General features: G+C 41.8%; 2 protein-coding genes across 5 annotated transcripts; one reads left to right on the forward strand and one right to left on the reverse strand.

Annotated features, from left to right (window-relative positions):
• Positions 1 to 1,386: 1,386 nt before the first annotated feature.
• On the reverse strand, positions 1,387 to 7,857 carry LOC109969389 (cytoplasmic dynein 1 intermediate chain 2-like). Of its 4 annotated transcripts, none has more exons than XM_020616232.1 (17): positions 7,716 to 7,857; positions 6,272 to 6,380; positions 5,993 to 6,119; positions 5,446 to 5,530; positions 5,028 to 5,090; positions 4,707 to 4,834; positions 4,514 to 4,603; positions 4,032 to 4,194; positions 3,834 to 3,933; positions 3,552 to 3,677; positions 3,278 to 3,424; positions 3,064 to 3,177; positions 2,840 to 2,973; positions 2,532 to 2,676; positions 2,304 to 2,444; positions 1,649 to 1,774; positions 1,387 to 1,511 (listed from the first exon to the last, which is right to left on the reverse strand). In XM_020616232.1, exons 2-17 carry the CDS (start codon positions 6,377 to 6,379, stop codon positions 1,410 to 1,412), a joined length of 1,899 nt encoding a protein of 632 aa, XP_020471888.1. In that variant the 5' UTR covers position 6,380; positions 7,716 to 7,857; the 3' UTR covers positions 1,387 to 1,409. The 4 variants fall into 4 exon arrangements, with proteins under 4 accessions (XP_020471888.1, XP_020471887.1, XP_020471890.1 ...); XM_020616231.1 differs by having other exon boundaries at positions 5,446 to 5,581; XM_020616234.1 differs by lacking the exon at positions 5,028 to 5,090.
• A 1,805-nt stretch (positions 7,858 to 9,662) lies between these two features.
• pcyt1aa (phosphate cytidylyltransferase 1A, choline a) lies at positions 9,663 to 16,661 on the forward strand. Its single transcript, XM_020616223.1, has 9 exons — positions 9,663 to 10,016; positions 11,512 to 11,625; positions 12,129 to 12,228; positions 12,484 to 12,600; positions 13,266 to 13,417; positions 13,650 to 13,728; positions 13,907 to 14,049; positions 14,190 to 14,378; positions 14,712 to 16,661. Exons 2-9 carry the CDS (start codon positions 11,512 to 11,514, stop codon positions 14,931 to 14,933), a joined length of 1,116 nt encoding a protein of 371 aa, XP_020471879.1. The 5' UTR covers positions 9,663 to 10,016; the 3' UTR covers positions 14,934 to 16,661.
• The last annotated feature ends 434 nt before the right edge of the window (positions 16,662 to 17,095 follow it).

Here is a 17,095-nt window from a genome sequence, read left to right on the forward strand (position 1 = left end):
GGTTTTTAGTATATTTTTTATTGCTACATGGCAAACAAGTTACCAGTAGGTGCAGTAGATTCTCAGAAAGCAAACAAGACCCAGCATTCATGATATGCACGCTCTTAAGGCTGTGCAATTGGGATCAAAATGGATCGAAGAATAACCAGAATGGCAAAGGCCCAGCCAATGATCAGCTCCAGGATGATCAAAGACAGTCTGGAGTTACCTGTAAGTACTGTGACAGTTAGAAGACGTCTGTGTGAAGCTAATCTATTTTCAAGAATCCCCCGCAAAGTCCCTCTGTTAAAAAAAAGGTACGTGCAGAAGAGGTTACAATTTGCCAAAGAACACATCAACTGGCCTAAAGAGAAATGGAGGAACATTTTGTGGACTGATGAGAGTAAAATTGTTCTTTTTGGGTCCAAGGGCCACAGACAGTTTGTGAGACGGCCCCCAAACTCTGAATTCAAGCCACAGTACACAGTGAAGACAGTGAAGCATGGTGGTGCAAGCATCATGATATGGGCATGTTTCTCCTACTATGGTGTTGGGCCTATTTATCGCATACCAGGGATCATGGATCAGTTTGCATATGTCAAAATACTTGAAGAGGTCATGTTGCCTTATGCTGAAGAGGACATGCCCTTGAAATGGTTGTTTCAACAAGACAATGACCCCAAACACACTAGTAAACGAGCAAAGTGTTGGTTCCAAACCAACAAAATTAATGTTATGGAGTGGCCAGCCCAATCCCCGGACCTTAATCCAATCGAGAACTTGTGGGGTGATATCAAAAATGCTGTTTCTGAAGCAAAACCAAGAAATGTAAATGAATTGTGGAATGTTGTTAAAGAATCATGGAGTGGAATAACAGCTGAAAGGTGCCACAAGTTGGTTGACTCCATGCCACACAGATGTGAAGCAGTTATAAAAAACTGTGGTCATACAACTAAATATTAGTTTAGTGATTCACAGGATTGCTAAATCCTAGAAACAAAAACGTTTGTACAAAATAGTTTTGTGTTTGTACAGTCAACGGCAGACACTGCTATTTTTTTGAACACACCCCTTTCAACTAATTGCCCAATTGCACAGCCTTAAGAGCGTGCATATCATGAATGCTGGGTCTTGTTTGCTTTCTGAGAATCTACTGCACCTACTGGTAACTTGTTTGCCATGTATCAATAAAAAATATACTAAAAACCTGGATTATTCTGGTTAGTCACATTGTACTGCTATTATTTTGAACAATACTGTAGATACACATCTAAAATGGGCTTTTCTGCCCATGCCAGCCCTGCACATCTCCTCAGGCCAGTTTATTTTGAAGTAGGTGGAAAAGCTGGAAGCCAAAGAGAGAACAGCTCCTCTGACCGTGTCATGTAGTGTGCTGTAGGTGCTTAGTTTACTGAGAAAGAGCTGTAACATTAGACGCCGGCCAGTTCCTCAGCTTCATCTCGATTCTCGTTGATCTCAGCCAGTGTCCTGACGAAGCGTGTCCACTCATCAGCCTTGGGCACACAGATTTGCTGCAGAGGGACAACACACCCAACAGCAGGTCAAACAAGGAGATGGAGAGAAAACTGACTTAATTTGTTTATTAGTGACTGAGCCATGCACAACAATACCCAAAACAATCTAACAGTAAGAAGGAATGATGTCTCACCTCCCCGACATCATAGACGTACACGTGTCCCTCTGAATCCCCAATGGCAATCTCTTTTCCAGTGTGAGCCCATCTCACACAGTTCAGTGCAGGAGACCCCTCCACACACACAGTGGCAGTGGGAACCTAGAAATCAAACATCAGTTTAGAAAGAACCAAGTTCATTCATGCTCATCCAAAAAAAAAAAAAACCCGGTATTTTTGAAAAGCTCATGGAATAAAATAAAGAACTTTAAAACTATGCTATGATGTATTTGAACTTTAAATGACATTTTGGGATGTACATTGATTCATTTTCTTGCCAACGGTTCAATGCAAAGACTGATATCACTCTGATACTGTTACAATACACTGTATATATTTACACTTTGGTTTTTCTATAGATTAACAAATGTGTTAGCGAGCTTTAGAGGTGCTGAGAACTGGATTTTGTTACCTTCCGACAAAGGCAGCTAGCTGTTTCCACCTATTTTCAGTCTTTGTGCTAAGCTAACTGGCTGCTTTGGGTATCTTGAAATTTATAGACATGAGTGCTATTAATCTTTTCATCCATCTCTGAAAAAGAAAGTGAATATTTGTTTTTCCCAATGAGGTCAAATAACTCCTTTAAAGGGTGAAATTAGGTCTTGGGTTTCTGTGCAGTGTGTCTGCATACTTCAGTATCATTGTTTAGGTTCCACAGGTCCAGACGTCCAGATAGGTCCACACAAGCAAACAGAGCAGGGTGTGTTGGAGACCACATTGTGTCATAGACGTAGTCACAACTATCCTCAAAAGAGTACAGTGGACGGGTACTCTGTAAAGAAGCGCATTAGGTGAAACGGATAAAAGTTAAAATAACTAGTGGTTCATCTAACAGTATACAGGTTTGTGTATGTCTCACCTTGGTGCTCCAGAGTTTGACGGTCCAGTCAAAAGAGGAGGAGATGAAGAGATGGGAGAAGTCAACAGGTCCAGCAGCACTGTGACAACTCAGCCCAGTCACCGGGCCGTGGTGTCCTTCAAACACTTCAGTGATCCCCGCCTTACTGTAACACACAAAAGATTACTGTGATGACCATGAACAACTCCTTCTAAGACATTTCCAGCATTTCTCAGAAATCATTGTGTTGCATTCACATCCTGGTTGTAAACAAAATAAAAATCTATCCTTCTTGTTGCTCAAGAAGTTAAAGGTGAGAGAGCACTCACCTTCCATGGCGGCAAGCGGTGTAGACAGAGCCGTCCTCGCTCCCCACCACAAAGTTATTCACATCGCCCAGAGGAAAGGCCATGGTGGTGACAGCCACTGACTTGCTCTGTTTGAACACAAGCTCCAGACTGTCCTGCGGGGAATACAATCAGTCTCAGACAAACCAACAGATGCTCTATGTACGACAGCATTTTGTGGAATCATCTCTACAAGTTCAGCATACCTGTGGCTGTGAGAGCATGTCGAGGCTCCAGGAGCACATTTTGCCATCAGTGGAAATGCTGATAAGGTTGTGAGCATTCTGAGTTCCTACCACATTCACACAGTAGACTGGGTGCTGAACACAACAGAGAACAGGCTGAAAAACTACCACAGACAACACACTGTTGTACTGATCACAGTTTTAAGATATCTGTAAATGTGTGTGTAAGCATTACTGTGTGTGCAGCTGCAGACAGGGGGGTTCTCTGAACAGGGGTGCGCTTGTTGCTCCTGTTATCCCATAAGACAATCTGTCCGGAGTATGTCCCACCCACCACCAGGTTGGGGTGAAACTTTGCAAACCCAACTGACATCACTTCAGACTAGGGAAGGAAAGTAACGCAATTTAACTACATCTGCTTCTGCCTTAATATTTGGTCTCAAGTTCACAACTATTGATTTGGTGATGTAGCCTTTCTTTTTTTCACTGGTTTAGAATTCTTCTCTTACCTGGCAGTGGAAGATGTATTCAGGTGTGGCCTTCTTGTACTTCATGTTCCAGACCAGTGCCACTCCATCGGGCTCATGGGGAGCATCCTCGCTGTTGGTGTAGGAGGCCACCAGCAGCTCTGGATACTGAGAGGAGCACAGTAGCCATTGTTAGAAGCAGAAAAGAAGCAGTGGGGCTCTGCACCAATCATTTTAGAATCACAAATGTAGTCTGATTTGACAGCGACTGGACACATAATAAGGTTAATTCCTCTGTGATGAGCCGTAACAAACGTATCCAACCTGAGGACACCAGTCGAGACAAGAGACCACCCTGTTTTTAGACCAGCGGTCATCTGCAAACTGTCTGTTCAGAACCAGCTTTGCACCTGCCTGCAAGTCACTGAATGGAACAGAAAAAGAAATGACCATGTGCTTATCCACCTGTCTGTCATTTAACATCTTTAAACATTAATACAAAGTTTTCTTTATGTGCCTCACCCCTCCTTATCCTCTAGATCTCTGCCACTGTAGTCGAAGCAGACGTCCACCTGCTCAGCGAGAGCTCTCTCCACAATTCTGCTTGAATGCTCAAAAAATGACAAGAACTCCTCAGAGTGCAAGACCTGCAGCTTCTCCTCCTCTGTCAGCTCCTTGGGAGTGTCTGTACACAGACAGTACAATATTTAAAGCAGAACAGAAGAAAAGCTAACAATGTTGGATAGAGTTCCCATTTGCTGTATTACTGTAGTAAAATTTGAAGGTGTGCTGTTTCAAGTACTGCTGAGACAAGGAAATACAATCTGGAAAGTCCAGTTCAGAACTGGATTTATGTGTTTAAAGCTTATTAGGTGCCAAAATAAAGCACCGTGGTTTTTAATACTCTTAGGTAGGACTGTTGTTCTGGCCCACTTATCAGAATCCACAAATGAACACCAAGGTCATTAACAGCCAGCTCATATTTTACAAACTTCCATCCTTACCCTCCTCCTGTTGTTCAGCCTGGTCATTCTTCTCCTCCTGGGTATCGTCTGCAGGAGGGGGGGCGGTTATTTCCTCATCCTCGTCCTCATCTTGAACACGCAAATATTTGATTTAGTTGTTATTCACATTTAATCCAGCCAGGGTAAAATTCTGGAGAAACAGAAACATGTCTTTGTGTTTCCATTTGTTTACCTGCTTTTTGCTCACTATGTGTCAGTGCGTCAGTGGGTGTCTGTGTTTCTTTGGAGTAGGAGACCAGTTCCTTCTGGATAAAGTCCACTTGAATCATTTTGGACATGCCCAGCCTCACAGATCCATGTCTATACACACATATCAAGAGTGGAAGTAAGCACACGCAGACACGGGTCTGCAATATGAAGCAGAACTCTACATGTAGAGACATATATAATGATGTACAGACAAATTATTAACACATTTGGACAAACCTAAGATGAAACGACAAAAACTAATAAAAGCTGGAAGACAAGCTAAAGGAGAGAGGAGGAGCAGTACCCCATCAGCTCAGAGTCGGAGTGGAGTTGCAGAGTAGAGGGGTCAGGATCCCAATGCAATGTCCTTATAGAGCCACACCACCAGACAGTGTTAGTAAGAGAACAACAGGACAGGCAGACAGACAAAAAGAGAAAAACGAGGATGAAACGAAACACAGAAGGCAGCCAATAGATGATCCAGATAAGAGATGGAAAAGACAAGGAGAGAAGAAGAGCGGAGTGCGTGTTAATTGAGAAACATCAGCGTGCCAGTGAAGAGGCAAAGAGGAGACACGTCAGAACTCATCAAGTATAATCACAATGTTAATACACACACAATTAGCATGCAGGTAAAATCTCAACTCAGGTAAAAAATGACCTCAAAGAATCCATCCTCATCTCTCTCTCTCTCTGTGTCGCACACAAACATACAGACAAACCTTGGTCCTGCGTTTCCTTCTGCAGAATCCTGACTTCCTACATCACTGCCCACTGATTTGTTGGAAGGAGACATGGGGGCAGGGACTAGGTAGTGAAACAGACATGTATCTTCTGTTACTACCCTCAGGGGCTGAGCTGTGTGTGCGTGTGTTTAAGTGTGTGAGATGAGGGAGTGAGGTGAGTGAGGGAGGAAGGAAGTGAGGTAAGGAAGAAGTGTATGAATAAGTGAGTTAGTGGGTGAGTGGATGAGTTACCATGCAGCAAGGAGGACAAAACACAGGAGGCCGGACAAAGGGGAGAGAAGAGAGAATGAAAATAAATGGCAGGCAGGTTTCAGGTGTCATGCATAAAACAGTTATCTCAAATACTCAGATATTGTGTGAAGGGGAGGGAAAAAACCAAAGTGAATGACATCAAGCCAGACTGCAATGTTAGAGGCAACATTTAAAAACACTGCAAAACCATCAAGCAAACAATCAGAAAATGATGGGAGTTAAAAGGGAGAAAAATAAAAACAGAACCTGCTGGCAGTGTGTGTGTGCTTACCGTGGGTTATGTCAGGGGTGATGCCAACACTCTGCAGCAGCGCCTCTGCCTCCCTCCTCCTCCTCTCCAGGTCCGAGTCTTCATGACCAGAGCCACTGCTAGCCTCTCCTCCACGCTTTGAGTCTCCCTTCAGAGTACAGAACATAAACAACTTAATCTCAGTATGAAAACACATCATAATACACAAGAACTGAAAAATGTCAAGTTAAAAATCAAGGCAGGCAGCTTGACAGGTTCTTCACTTAAGAATGAAATTAAGTGACTGTTTCTACCACATACATCCTTCTTTTTTTTCTCCTCCTCTTTTCTCTTTTTCTCCTCTCGAATCTGGGCAATCCGTTGTTTCTTCCTCTCCAGCTCAGCCTTCAGCTCACTCTTGTCAGACATACTACAGGCAGAAGACAAAACCGGAAAAAGGCAATGAGAAGACCTAACCTGAAAACAAATTTCTTCTTGCATAATTTCTCAAGTTATAAAACATTAACATTAACAATAACATTCTCTGGTTTCAGCCTATTAAATGTTAAGATTTAAATCTTGCTACCTCTTCTTTGTATGATAGTGAATTAAGGAATCTATGGTTGGTTGGATAAAAGGAGGAACTTGAAAACCCTATCTTGGGCTATGGAACATTATAATGTGTATTTTACACAATAATATTTTACATTTTATTGTCCAACTCTTGTTCTATCTACATCTGGGAGCTTTGATTGCTTTGACATTTTTAAACTGTCTGACCACAGACTGCTCTGTCTGTTGGACTGATTGTGGGAGCGATATCTTGTTCCTGATTTCTCTGAAATGCTTGTACTGTCTTGTTTTGGGGTATTCTTGATTTGTTTTTCATAGATCCTTGCGATGTCTGCTGTTCTTATGGTGTCTGTTGTTTAGTCTTTATTGCTATTGATATACAGGGTTTCTACCCATTGTGGAATTAACTGTGGGAGTAATATTCTTCTTGATTTCTCTCAAGTGCTACGTTTTGTCTTGTTTTTTAGGTACCTTTGATTTGCGTCTCGGAGGTCCCTATGGTGTTTTGTTGTGTGCTCTCTAATGCTGCTGAACACTAGAATTTCCCCATTGTGGGATCAATAAAGTCTTACCCTACCCTTAAACATACTGTAAACACTGTACTTAGTATTGCACTTCTGCACAACACCAAAATATGTAGTTCTGTTGTTAAGAAAGTTGAGCTTTGGGTGATTTGTGGTCAGGTTTAGCTACATGGCAGCCCTGGGCCTGTCACCCTGGGAATGTGAACGCAAGCCAGCTGTTCATAACAATGTTCTTTTCTTTGTTTGCTCCATAATTTCACGGCTAAACAAGAATAACTGTGCTGGTGTATTCCAAAATTGCCCAGACTAAATATGTGTCATACGCTAGGCAATTATGAATCCTTCAGTTATATTTTTATCCATAAAATAAATACTTAGCTTATAGCCTCGATTTTACATTTTAATTAATACCCTTCGGTGTATAACGTTTTTCGAGCTAGCTAGTCAGTCTAGGATTTGTGAAACATGTATGAAATCTATTAGCACGGCTATGGTGTCGGCACAGACAGATAAGCTAACTAGCTGTGCTAGCATGCTAATCTCCATGACACCCGGCAGGCCTACTGTGACAATAACTGTCCCACCGCAAACCAACGCCCGAGTTCTTCGGTTGCAGCTGTCCCCACACACGCTTAAAAATCAACTCACGTGAATATAGAATAAAATACCTTGTGACAGAAGGTATATATAGGTAGACTAATAATAACAAAATCCAGTTTTGTGCGCGTTTAAGTCTGAAAAGAAACGACGGTGCTGGAGACTGATGATGCTGGAAGACAGGATACTTCGCTCCGCAGCAGTCTTCTTCCTCGGCGATCGTACAAGGTATGTCAAATGTAGAATATTACCGCTCCCTGGCGGTGTCCTGTCGAACTACGCTAACAACTGGCTACTTATCGAGTTGTGCTTATTTGCACTGAAGTTGACTAAAGGTAGCATATTTCGAAGGTAGTCATAACTCCACCGAATTTTCCTGCAAAATTTTTCAACATTTCATAGGGATTTAATTCAATTTTAATTATAATAACCGCTGTTTATTGGCAGCAGTAGCCTAAGTATCTGTATCCTTTATAAGAGAAATATTAACAGCAATAGCATATCCATCATTAGGCGATTATTATCACTGATGTTATAAATATTAATATTATTATTAGGAATGGGCATTTCAAGATAAAATGCTAGCTGATATTTGCTGGGAACCAGGGGTGCTGCTAGACATAAAGCTCACTGGACCCTTATAACTCAAATCACACAATTTTTTTCTTGAATGTTTATTGCTGAGCTCATGTTGTGTACACTGTCTGGCCACTTTATCATATACACCTGTACAATTGTATGCACTTCAATGCCACACTTCCTACTTAACATCTGAGTTTATGAAGCTCAAAATGCTTCCCTTTCAGAGGTGATCCTAATAATCTGATCCTCTCATGTATGTAGCTGGGGAGGACAAAAATAAAGACACCTCTGAATATAATGTAGTCCAGTACAACACCACATTTAAATATGACCTTAAATATGACCTCAATAATAAACATATAATTGAATTTATAAATGAATGACAATTTCACCAAGTGAAACATTTTGAGCTTCATAAACTCAGATGTTAAAACTATGTTGCTCACAAAATGAAAGACAACCTCATCTAATCAGGTGGAAGCTGAGTGGAGCACTGCTAGTAATTAATTGTAGAGCTGAAATAACTCAATGACAGCTATGCATTCACAAATAAAATAAAATAAAATAAAGTAAAATAAAATAAAATTGTGGGTTTGCTTTCGGGTTGTGTGGCCCACTGCACATGCGCGTTTGTATCGTTCCGGTCACAGCCGGGCAAATGTGAGTGCGCTTAACGCGTTCTGGACACGAAATTGCTCGTTCATGAATGTCACACTAGCATTTGTGAGTCAGTGGGGCGTATTTCTGCATGTAACGGCAATAGTTTGACTAGGTATTGGGTTAATTTGGATTCCTGCACATGGGGTGCAGGGTAATTAACTAGCAGCAGGGTAATTAACTAACTATTAACTAGGGTAATTAACTAGCAGATATATTTGCAAAAGCTGTGCTTAAAAAAAAGATGTGTGTAGCTAGCAGTAAATTAAGGTTGATATTAAAAGTTTAATTAAGAGTAAAATGAAAGAAAAATTGCAAGAACTATGGGATAAAGAAGGCAAGGGTCGGTTCTATTACAGTATCCAAAGGATAGTAAGAGAAATGAGAGGAGGTCCTAGGAATAGGAAGAAAGAAGATATGATATCAAGAATGAGATTTGGTCATACTGGTTTGAAAGGTACACTGAAGTTGATGAATACAGGGGAATGTGAGTTGTGTAGGGTACAGGGAACTGTGGAACATGTTATTATGGGTTCAAAGCTGTGGAATGAACTTTATTTCAACAGAGATGTTGAAAAAAGCTAAGGGAATATAGGGTACAGACCACTTCTTAGAGTACAGGGTTAAACAAGACAATATAATGTGAACTGAGTGAGGTTATTTTGTTATAATAGTAGGTAGGGGACATTCTGATCCACACTCCAGTCCAGCAGGTAGCGGTAATGCACCTTAGGTTGGCTTGCAACCGCCAATAAATACCATAAGAAGAGGAGGAAGAAGAACGCCGGAAATGTCTGAATCGTGTCATTTCTTTGAGGATAGCGAAGTTTGGGTGTACTGTGTTGTTGACCTGTCAGCATTGTAATAAAAGTTGCTACTACTGACAGGTGGTTTGCTCTTTGGGTAGTTGCTGTTTTCCGCTAGCAGCACAGCGCTAGTTTGTATTTACTGTTGTTGCTGCTGTCCTAAGCTACGGGTAAAGTTAGCGCAACAAGCCGTGCTAGCTAGCATTCAATTGTAGCTAGCAGCGCCAGCTAGGTTTCTTGCAGTTAGCTAGCTAGCCTGCTGGCAGTACCAGGATAGGAAGCCGCCCACTCCAGGAAAACAGGTTTCCGGACAAAAAAGAGTGAACGGTAAGCGAGCAAAAGCGTAAAGCAGCTAGCTGACGTTTGCTATCACTACTATAAGGGGTAGTTAGCATATTGTTCTTAAGGATTTTTGTTAGAGGCTAAAGCGTCCAAGAACCCCCTGTTTACCAGTTGAACTGTACAACCAGTGTCACCAGCACAACTCCAACTCAGTTGTTTTAGTTACTGTTTAGTCCAAGCTGGACGCGTATTGTGCAAACTCGTGGTAAATTCTGGCATATCTGGGCTTGCAACGTTATGTTATGTATGTAATGACATAATAAAATAGGCAAAAACTCCAACTCTGGGTCCAGTGACCAAAATTGGATGCATCAGGAGGCAAACTGGGTATTGATGTATGTACGATGACAACAGTGATGGATCTTTTTTGTCCATTACTGCTAAAAACAACTATTTGCATCCATACTGTAAACAGTACTTTTATATGTCACATGTCATATATTTGATTAAGTCAACAAGAAATGAAAACTTTAACCATTTAAAAAAAAACTTGGCACTGTTCTTTTGTTGCTTTCTTATTATAGCAGTTGGCTCCAAATATGTTGACAAGTGTTCATATAAATCTTCTCTGTTAGTCAGTGTTGAAGCTCTGCTGGGTGTCTCTGGGGGAGGGGAGCTGCTGCATAAGTCTAGCCAAGGGTTATGTCTTAATAGTAAAATGAAGAATTGAAAAAGCTAGACATGTCAAAAATAATGAACCTTCCCCTAAATGACTTGTGCGGCTTTATTTTTGGTCACGTTTAATATAGTCAAGAGAAATAATTAGTTATTTGTAGCCCTGCTTTAAGATATCAAGTACAGCTATCCTAGGTTGTAAGGTTTTTGAAAAACCTATACATAAAATGTTAAAAAACTGAAAAAAATGGTAAAGTTTTGTTTTTGATATACTTGATAATAGAATTTGTTTTATGTTAAAGTTCCCTCTTTGTACCAAATGTACCAGTGTGTGCAGCCACTGCAGAGTCATCCAGCTGCAGGTTACGTACACAACAAAGTGTCCTAAAGTCAGTTGGTGTCTAATATGGATGTACGCCCACTTGTGGTGACCCGCTGACTCTGGTGAAGCAGGGTTGGATCTGCAGGTGTCAAATATGAGGTTAACTTTGCCCTGATGTGGAAAAAACTGCAGAACAGGAAGCTCAAGTGGAGGCTGCATGGGGTTAATGTTCTGTATGTGGAACAAAGTGTTTTATATTGAAAGGTTTTCCAATTGCGTTTGCCGTATGTGTGTGTCAGTGAGAGAGCTATTCTATTTTCTGTTACTGGGTCACAGTTGATGCAGGATGTGTAATCTGCCATAACCTCACAGCTGCCTAGGTTTCCACCCTGTCTGTACTTTGTGTTATATAATATTATGTAAGAGAGGTCACATCCAGACTGCAGGCACATTATACAGTTAATCCGAGTATCTGAATCTTCCGCTAGAAGATGGCAAAAAAGAGTGGTGTGTTTTAATTGCTTTTTTTGGCCTTTGACACAGATGGAGGCCCAAAGCTCCAGTGAGCTGCTGCTGTCCAGGAAGAGGAGAAGAGAGGGCTCCAATGGGGAGACCGATGAGGGGGAGCGGCTTGTGAAAATTCCCAGATGTACTGTGGTGAGTTAGCGCTCACTGACCAGCACTTTCCACAGGTTCCCTGTGTGCACATGTACCACTCCATGCGGTTATATACATGCCTGCTGCGATTTACCATGACTATTTAAAGACGGGTGAAAAACTAAAACTCTCCAGTGTGCACAATGAACATATCCGGTTTTAAAAAGCTTGTGTTCTGGCATCAGTGTTTATCCATTGTGTGCATCATGTGTCAAACTTATGCTGGTTTCATTTCTTCTCCATATTCTGTGGAAATTGCTTGATGTTGCAAGGACAGCTAAGTTGTATTTCAACACAAAGAGTACTAAGCAGTAGAGTTTTAATCTGTAAGAGGTCAGGAAAGATTGTTACAGAATTAGAGGTATAAATCTACTTTTTCCAACTAAGAAAGTGAAAACGATTGTGTATGATGCACAGCAGTGACTTTTGTGTGAATTAGTAGAAGACTTGCTTGACCTGCGGTGATTTTTTTTTTTTTTTTTTCTACTGTTTGGGTCTTTTAGGGTTTGAGGCACCCTGCACCTTTTGCAGATGAGCTGGAGCCAGCTGATGATAAACCCTATGTGAGAGTCAGCATGGAGGAGGCCAAGAGGGGAACTCCACGTGAGTCAGATTCCTTCCATCTCTCAGTCAACATATCTTTCTGTGCCAGTTTCTCAGTGTGTCTGATACCGTCTGGGCTCATAGACTGTTCATGTTCCTCTATGTTCTTGTGTTGTTTATACACCTTCTCCTTTTCTTCCCTAATATCAGTAAATTCCCTGTCAGTCTTAAATACAGTTTCCCATATGAAAAAAGTACAATTTTAGATGAACTCTATAGAGAATAAAGCTTTCATCTCTGCGTGTCTCCGCCCAGCTGACAGACCGGTGCGGGTGTACGCAGATGGCATCTTTGATGTTTTCCACTCGGGTCACGCCAGAGCACTCATGCAGGCTAAATGCCTCTTTCCTAATACACACCTCATTGTTGGAGGTAAGTACAAGCTTGTGTGTGTGTGTGTGTGTCCATACAGGTCTTCACAGCAGTACACTGCTATCACCTGCTTCTTTTGTAAGTGTGAAACTCTACAAACAGGAAGATGATCAAGACAAAGGACAAATCTGATCATCTGGTATTTTATTTCATAGAACAAAACATGAAAGTGTTTTGGCCTTGTGTTAGCCACAGACCTTATTTCAAGCATCTAACCAAAAACCCATTACAAGAAACCCACCGACTTCAGAGCGAGGGAATCGAAAGTGCAAAAATGCTGACTTGGTTCTGGGTTTTAGGACTCACTGCTATAGCACTCTATAAGTAACATGATTTTCCAACCCTAACCTATCCTTAAAACCCAACATCCCTGAATCCTATCCTCATCCAAGCAAAGAGCAGATATTTAATGGCTTGACACAGTATTTGCTCAGGTTAAACAGTGGCTGGGCCAACTGGCTTGGCAGGCGATCACATCCGACAGCCAGGCCCGCTCACTTGTCCAACCACACCAAGACTGTCCACCAAAAGAAAAAACACCACTAATAGCCCCACCCAGTGAGGGAGGGTCTCAAATATTCTAATGCTAAAATTGAAAAGCGTCTGGCAGGTCCTTTTCATAAAAACAGGAAGTATAAACAGTTGGGCTTTTTTACCATTCGCAGTGTGCAGTGACGACCTGACCCACAAGTACAAGGGCTTCACAGTGATGAATGAGGACGAGCGCTACGACGCTGTCACACATTGCCGCTACGTGGATGAATTGGTGCGAAACGCTCCCTGGACACTGACGCCGGAGTTTCTCGCCAAACATCGTGTGAGTGGAAGAAACAGAGAGGAACCAAAGTTAAAAGACACAAAACTGTAATTTGAAACATTCAGCCTGTTGATTTATTGAAATCGGTAGCTGAGAGAACAACTTTTGACAGTTTTTCCGTACAGTAATCTGAGAGTGAGTTGACTCTAACATTCTCCCTGCTGTTTTTGTCTTTGTACAATTTATAGAGCTGAATCTACTGTGTTGATGTATGTTGTAATGACTTCTCCAGATTGACTTTGTGGCCCATGACGACATCCCATACTCCTCAGCGGGTAGTGATGATGTGTACCAGCACATTAAAGAAGCTGGTGAGTGCCAAAGCAACAAAGTGTGGTACACAAGGAATTACAGGGTACAGTTCAGTGTTCACTACTGCATCTAATGCATGTATGGTACTGAGTCCTTGTCTGGTTGATAGTGTTTCCTTTTCATTCATCTGTATCTGGTGACTGTTGATGTCTACCTGACTCCTTCCATCCTCCACAGGTATGTTTGCTCCCACCCAGCGGACAGAGGGCATCTCCACTTCTGACATCATCACACGCATTGTCCGAGACTACGATGTATACGTCAGACGCAACCTGCAGAGAGGCTACACAGCCAAGGAGCTCAACGTCAGCTTCATTAATGTAAGACACTCAGCTATTGTTCAGCAGTGTTGGTGTTTAGAAAGAGAACAGTGATGCCAGCGTGACAGGTTGTGGCATGAGGGCAGATGTTAGGTGTGTCAGCACGTGGCTTCCCCTCAACTTTGCCATCCTCTTCTCAGGAGAAGAAGTACAACCTGCAGGAGCGCGTGGACAAGGTGAAGAGGAAGGTGCGTGACGTGGAGGAGAAGAGCAAGGAGTTTGTCCAGAAGGTGGAAGAAAAGAGCATCGACCTCATCCAGAAGTGGGAGGAGAAGTCCAGAGAGTTCATTGGCAACTTCCTGCAGATGTTTGGCCCTGAAGGAGCTCTGGTGAGGATGTTGGTTTTGTTTGGCCTTTAATCACTGTTTAATCATGCAGTATGACTAAGAGCACCTCCTTATTTACACTGTTGATGGCCTGGGTGCTGTGCTGAAGTGAGAAGGATGTTTTATAGGAAAACGTTCAGCACAGTGACATAACATTCGGAGGCACAGCTGTTACTTTCCTCTATATGCCACCATATTAGTTACATTCCAGTTGCATAAGACCATTTCAGACCCAATACATTTGATCAGCCTCTCCACATGTAGAGAGGCTGATCAAATGTAAAAAAAAAGAAAAACAACTGATAGAAGAGATGTCCTGTTGTTTCCCCTCCACAGAAGCACATGCTGAAAGAAGGAAAAGGCCGTATGCTGCAGGCGATCAGCCCCAGGCACAGCCCCAGCAGCAGCCCCACGCATGAGGAGCGCTCTCCCTCTCCCACCTTCCGCCTTCCCTTCTTCAACAAGACCTCGCCGTCACCCTCGCCTCCACCCCACCACAGCGGGACTCGAAGTTACCTAATCAGTGACGACGATGATGACGAAGATGATGAAAACTAGAGTGCATTTGAATTCTCATTGGCTTTGTTGGGTTGCAGTCAGTGTTACCAGTTGACCAAGCTGTTGAGTAGCTGTCATTTCATGGAGCTATGGCTCCTTTTTTTCTGTTTTACTTTGAAGTTTAGCACTTATCAACCAGCTTCTCCACTGCTCTTGTTTTTAACAGCCAGTTTTGTCCTTTTTGTTCCTGTGTAAGGGTCAGTCAGTCAAGTCACCACTGATCAAGTGAGTTAGTCTCACCCATCTCAGTCACTTTTGGTGTTGAGTAGTCACTCACTCTCACTTAGGGATATTTTGCAGGTGTTACAGTGTATTCTCCAGGTTGGCACTGTAATTTTAGTATTTTGTTTTTCTTCTGGTCTTGGTTTTAGCAGGAGGGCTCGCAGGGTTTTTCATCATTTGTTGGAACAGCAAATGTTTTGGTGTGGGAGAGCAGAGCTGAGACCTCCTGGAGACTGTTAAATATTTCTGTGGGACCTTTATCACAGCAGCGCAGGTTTAAATAATCTGCTTGTGTGGGCAGTACACAGCTGAATGTGAGAACATTGGTGTTAAGTGTTTACTACACAGCAGCTTTTTGTCAAGTTTGATTGCTTTTCGGCTGTGTGCGTGTGTGTGGCTGTGCATGTGATGTTTTGGGTGCAATCTCCTCCAGTGTGTTAGCATGTTCCAAGTGTCTTCTGTCAGCGCTCTCCATCTGTTGACCGATCTGGATTCAGCTTGACGTTACTGCTTATATTAATACATTCGTTTTTAAATATTTTTTTGTCAGGGGACAAGAATCAGTTTTTGGAAGACTCATTTTGAAATGGACGCTTTTCAATGTTGCGTCAGAGAAAGGCTCGATCGCAAGGATGATGCATTTAAATGTCAATGTCAAAATACTTATTTTTGCAGGTTTAATCTTTCCTTTCCTTTTCTTTACAGAATATGATCTTAATCATGCCTGAACAATGAATCAACATGAGAAAGAATGGACTTAAATATATACATAATTTTTTTCTGTTTTGTAATGTACATCTGGGCAAGGAAAGTAAATTTCCTTCTGAGAACTAATATTTAATCTAAGAATTCGCATTTGGTTAGTTTGAGCAGAAAATTGTTTTCTCATGATAAGGTCTCCACATTTTGGTAGTGTACATACCTGGGAAATTATACACACACATTTAAGGCTCTGGGGGTTTTCCAAATCATGCAGCAGTCTACAGGGGTTCCACTGAAGTGAACTGAATCATTTGCATTGGTTTAGATGTATTTTGATAGACTTGACAGTGCTGTGTCACATAGGTGGGTGAGAGGGTCGTGAAACTCCAGATCAATATTTATGTAGCTACCTCCTTCTCTCCTGAACTGATTTGTTTCAATTTTTCTGTTCTGAACAGAGCCATTGTTGCAGCACTGAAGCAACATGACTCATGGTGTGTCCTCCATCTCTGGTGATAAAGCATGTGTTTCGTCTCCTATATAACTGAAAATGAAATAGTACAGGTGATCTGAAGATGTAATGCAATATTGTTCAATGACTCTAATGTAAATGTCAACTGATATCGGACTGATGTAATCTAGGCATGTTTCCCAAAAACACTTATGGTTTAACTCAACGTTTTTCTGCAGCCACTAAGACTGCCTTTGTCAATGTGAACAGAAATCATTTTTTAACATTGGGAAATAACTCAATTCCCATGGTTACAAAGTCTTTCTTTTCCTTTTACAAGTACAATACTAGTATAACCTCTAGAGTCCCTGCGTCCTCATATGAGGACCGCACAGCTTGGGTTTCCAAAGCTCAGGACTCTAGAGGTTAATGAGGAAATCCTGCCTAGATTTTGGTGCAAATCCTCACTTTCTCTGTAAACGCATGCCCATGTTTAGAGCTCAGGGTGGCAAAGACTTGAGTGGCAAGCTAATAACAGCTACTACTATTAAGATGCAAATGTAAATGTTAACATTGTTTTAATCATGTTTTATTTTAATGTTTGGGGTTATTTGTTTCACTGTCTGGATATACAGAAAAGAAATTTATTAAACATGTTGGCCAAAACCTTTGACCAATCATTTTCTGCTGAGGGGGGGTTCCGGGTTCATTTACTCGCGTGATAATGGTTAATTAGGATCTGGGAGTTTACTTATTCCTTCACAATCAATTTGACCATTTAGGCCAG

Source organism: Monopterus albus, unplaced genomic scaffold (genome assembly GCF_001952655.1).
Source record: "Monopterus albus unplaced genomic scaffold, M_albus_1.0 scaffold172.1, whole genome shotgun sequence".
Lineage (NCBI taxonomy): Eukaryota > Metazoa > Chordata > Actinopteri > Synbranchiformes > Synbranchidae > Monopterus > Monopterus albus.

What these genes read in the sequence shown, in the direction of transcription:
- LOC109969389 (XM_020616231.1), bottom strand. Translation starts at nt 6,379, where the DNA reads ATGTCTGACAAGAGTGAGCTGAAGGCTGAGCTGGAGAGGAAGAAACAA. An exon ending in AGGAGAAAAAAAAGAAGGAT is followed by an intron (nt 6,120 to 6,271) that starts GTATGTGGTAGA and finishes TGTACTCTGAAG; the next exon opens with GGAGACTCAAAGCGTGGAGG. An exon ending in ACATGCTCTCACAGCCACAG is followed by an intron (nt 2,974 to 3,063) that starts GTATGCTGAACT and finishes TATTCCCCGCAG; the next exon opens with GACAGTCTGGAGCTTGTGTT.
- pcyt1aa (XM_020616223.1), top strand. Translation starts at nt 11,512, where the DNA reads ATGGAGGCCCAAAGCTCCAGTGAGCTGCTGCTGTCCAGGAAGAGGAGA. An exon ending in TACACACCTCATTGTTGGAG is followed by an intron (nt 12,601 to 13,265) that starts GTAAGTACAAGC and finishes TACCATTCGCAG; the next exon opens with TGTGCAGTGACGACCTGACC. An exon ending in AGTTTCTCGCCAAACATCGT is followed by an intron (nt 13,418 to 13,649) that starts GTGAGTGGAAGA and finishes TGACTTCTCCAG; the next exon opens with ATTGACTTTGTGGCCCATGA.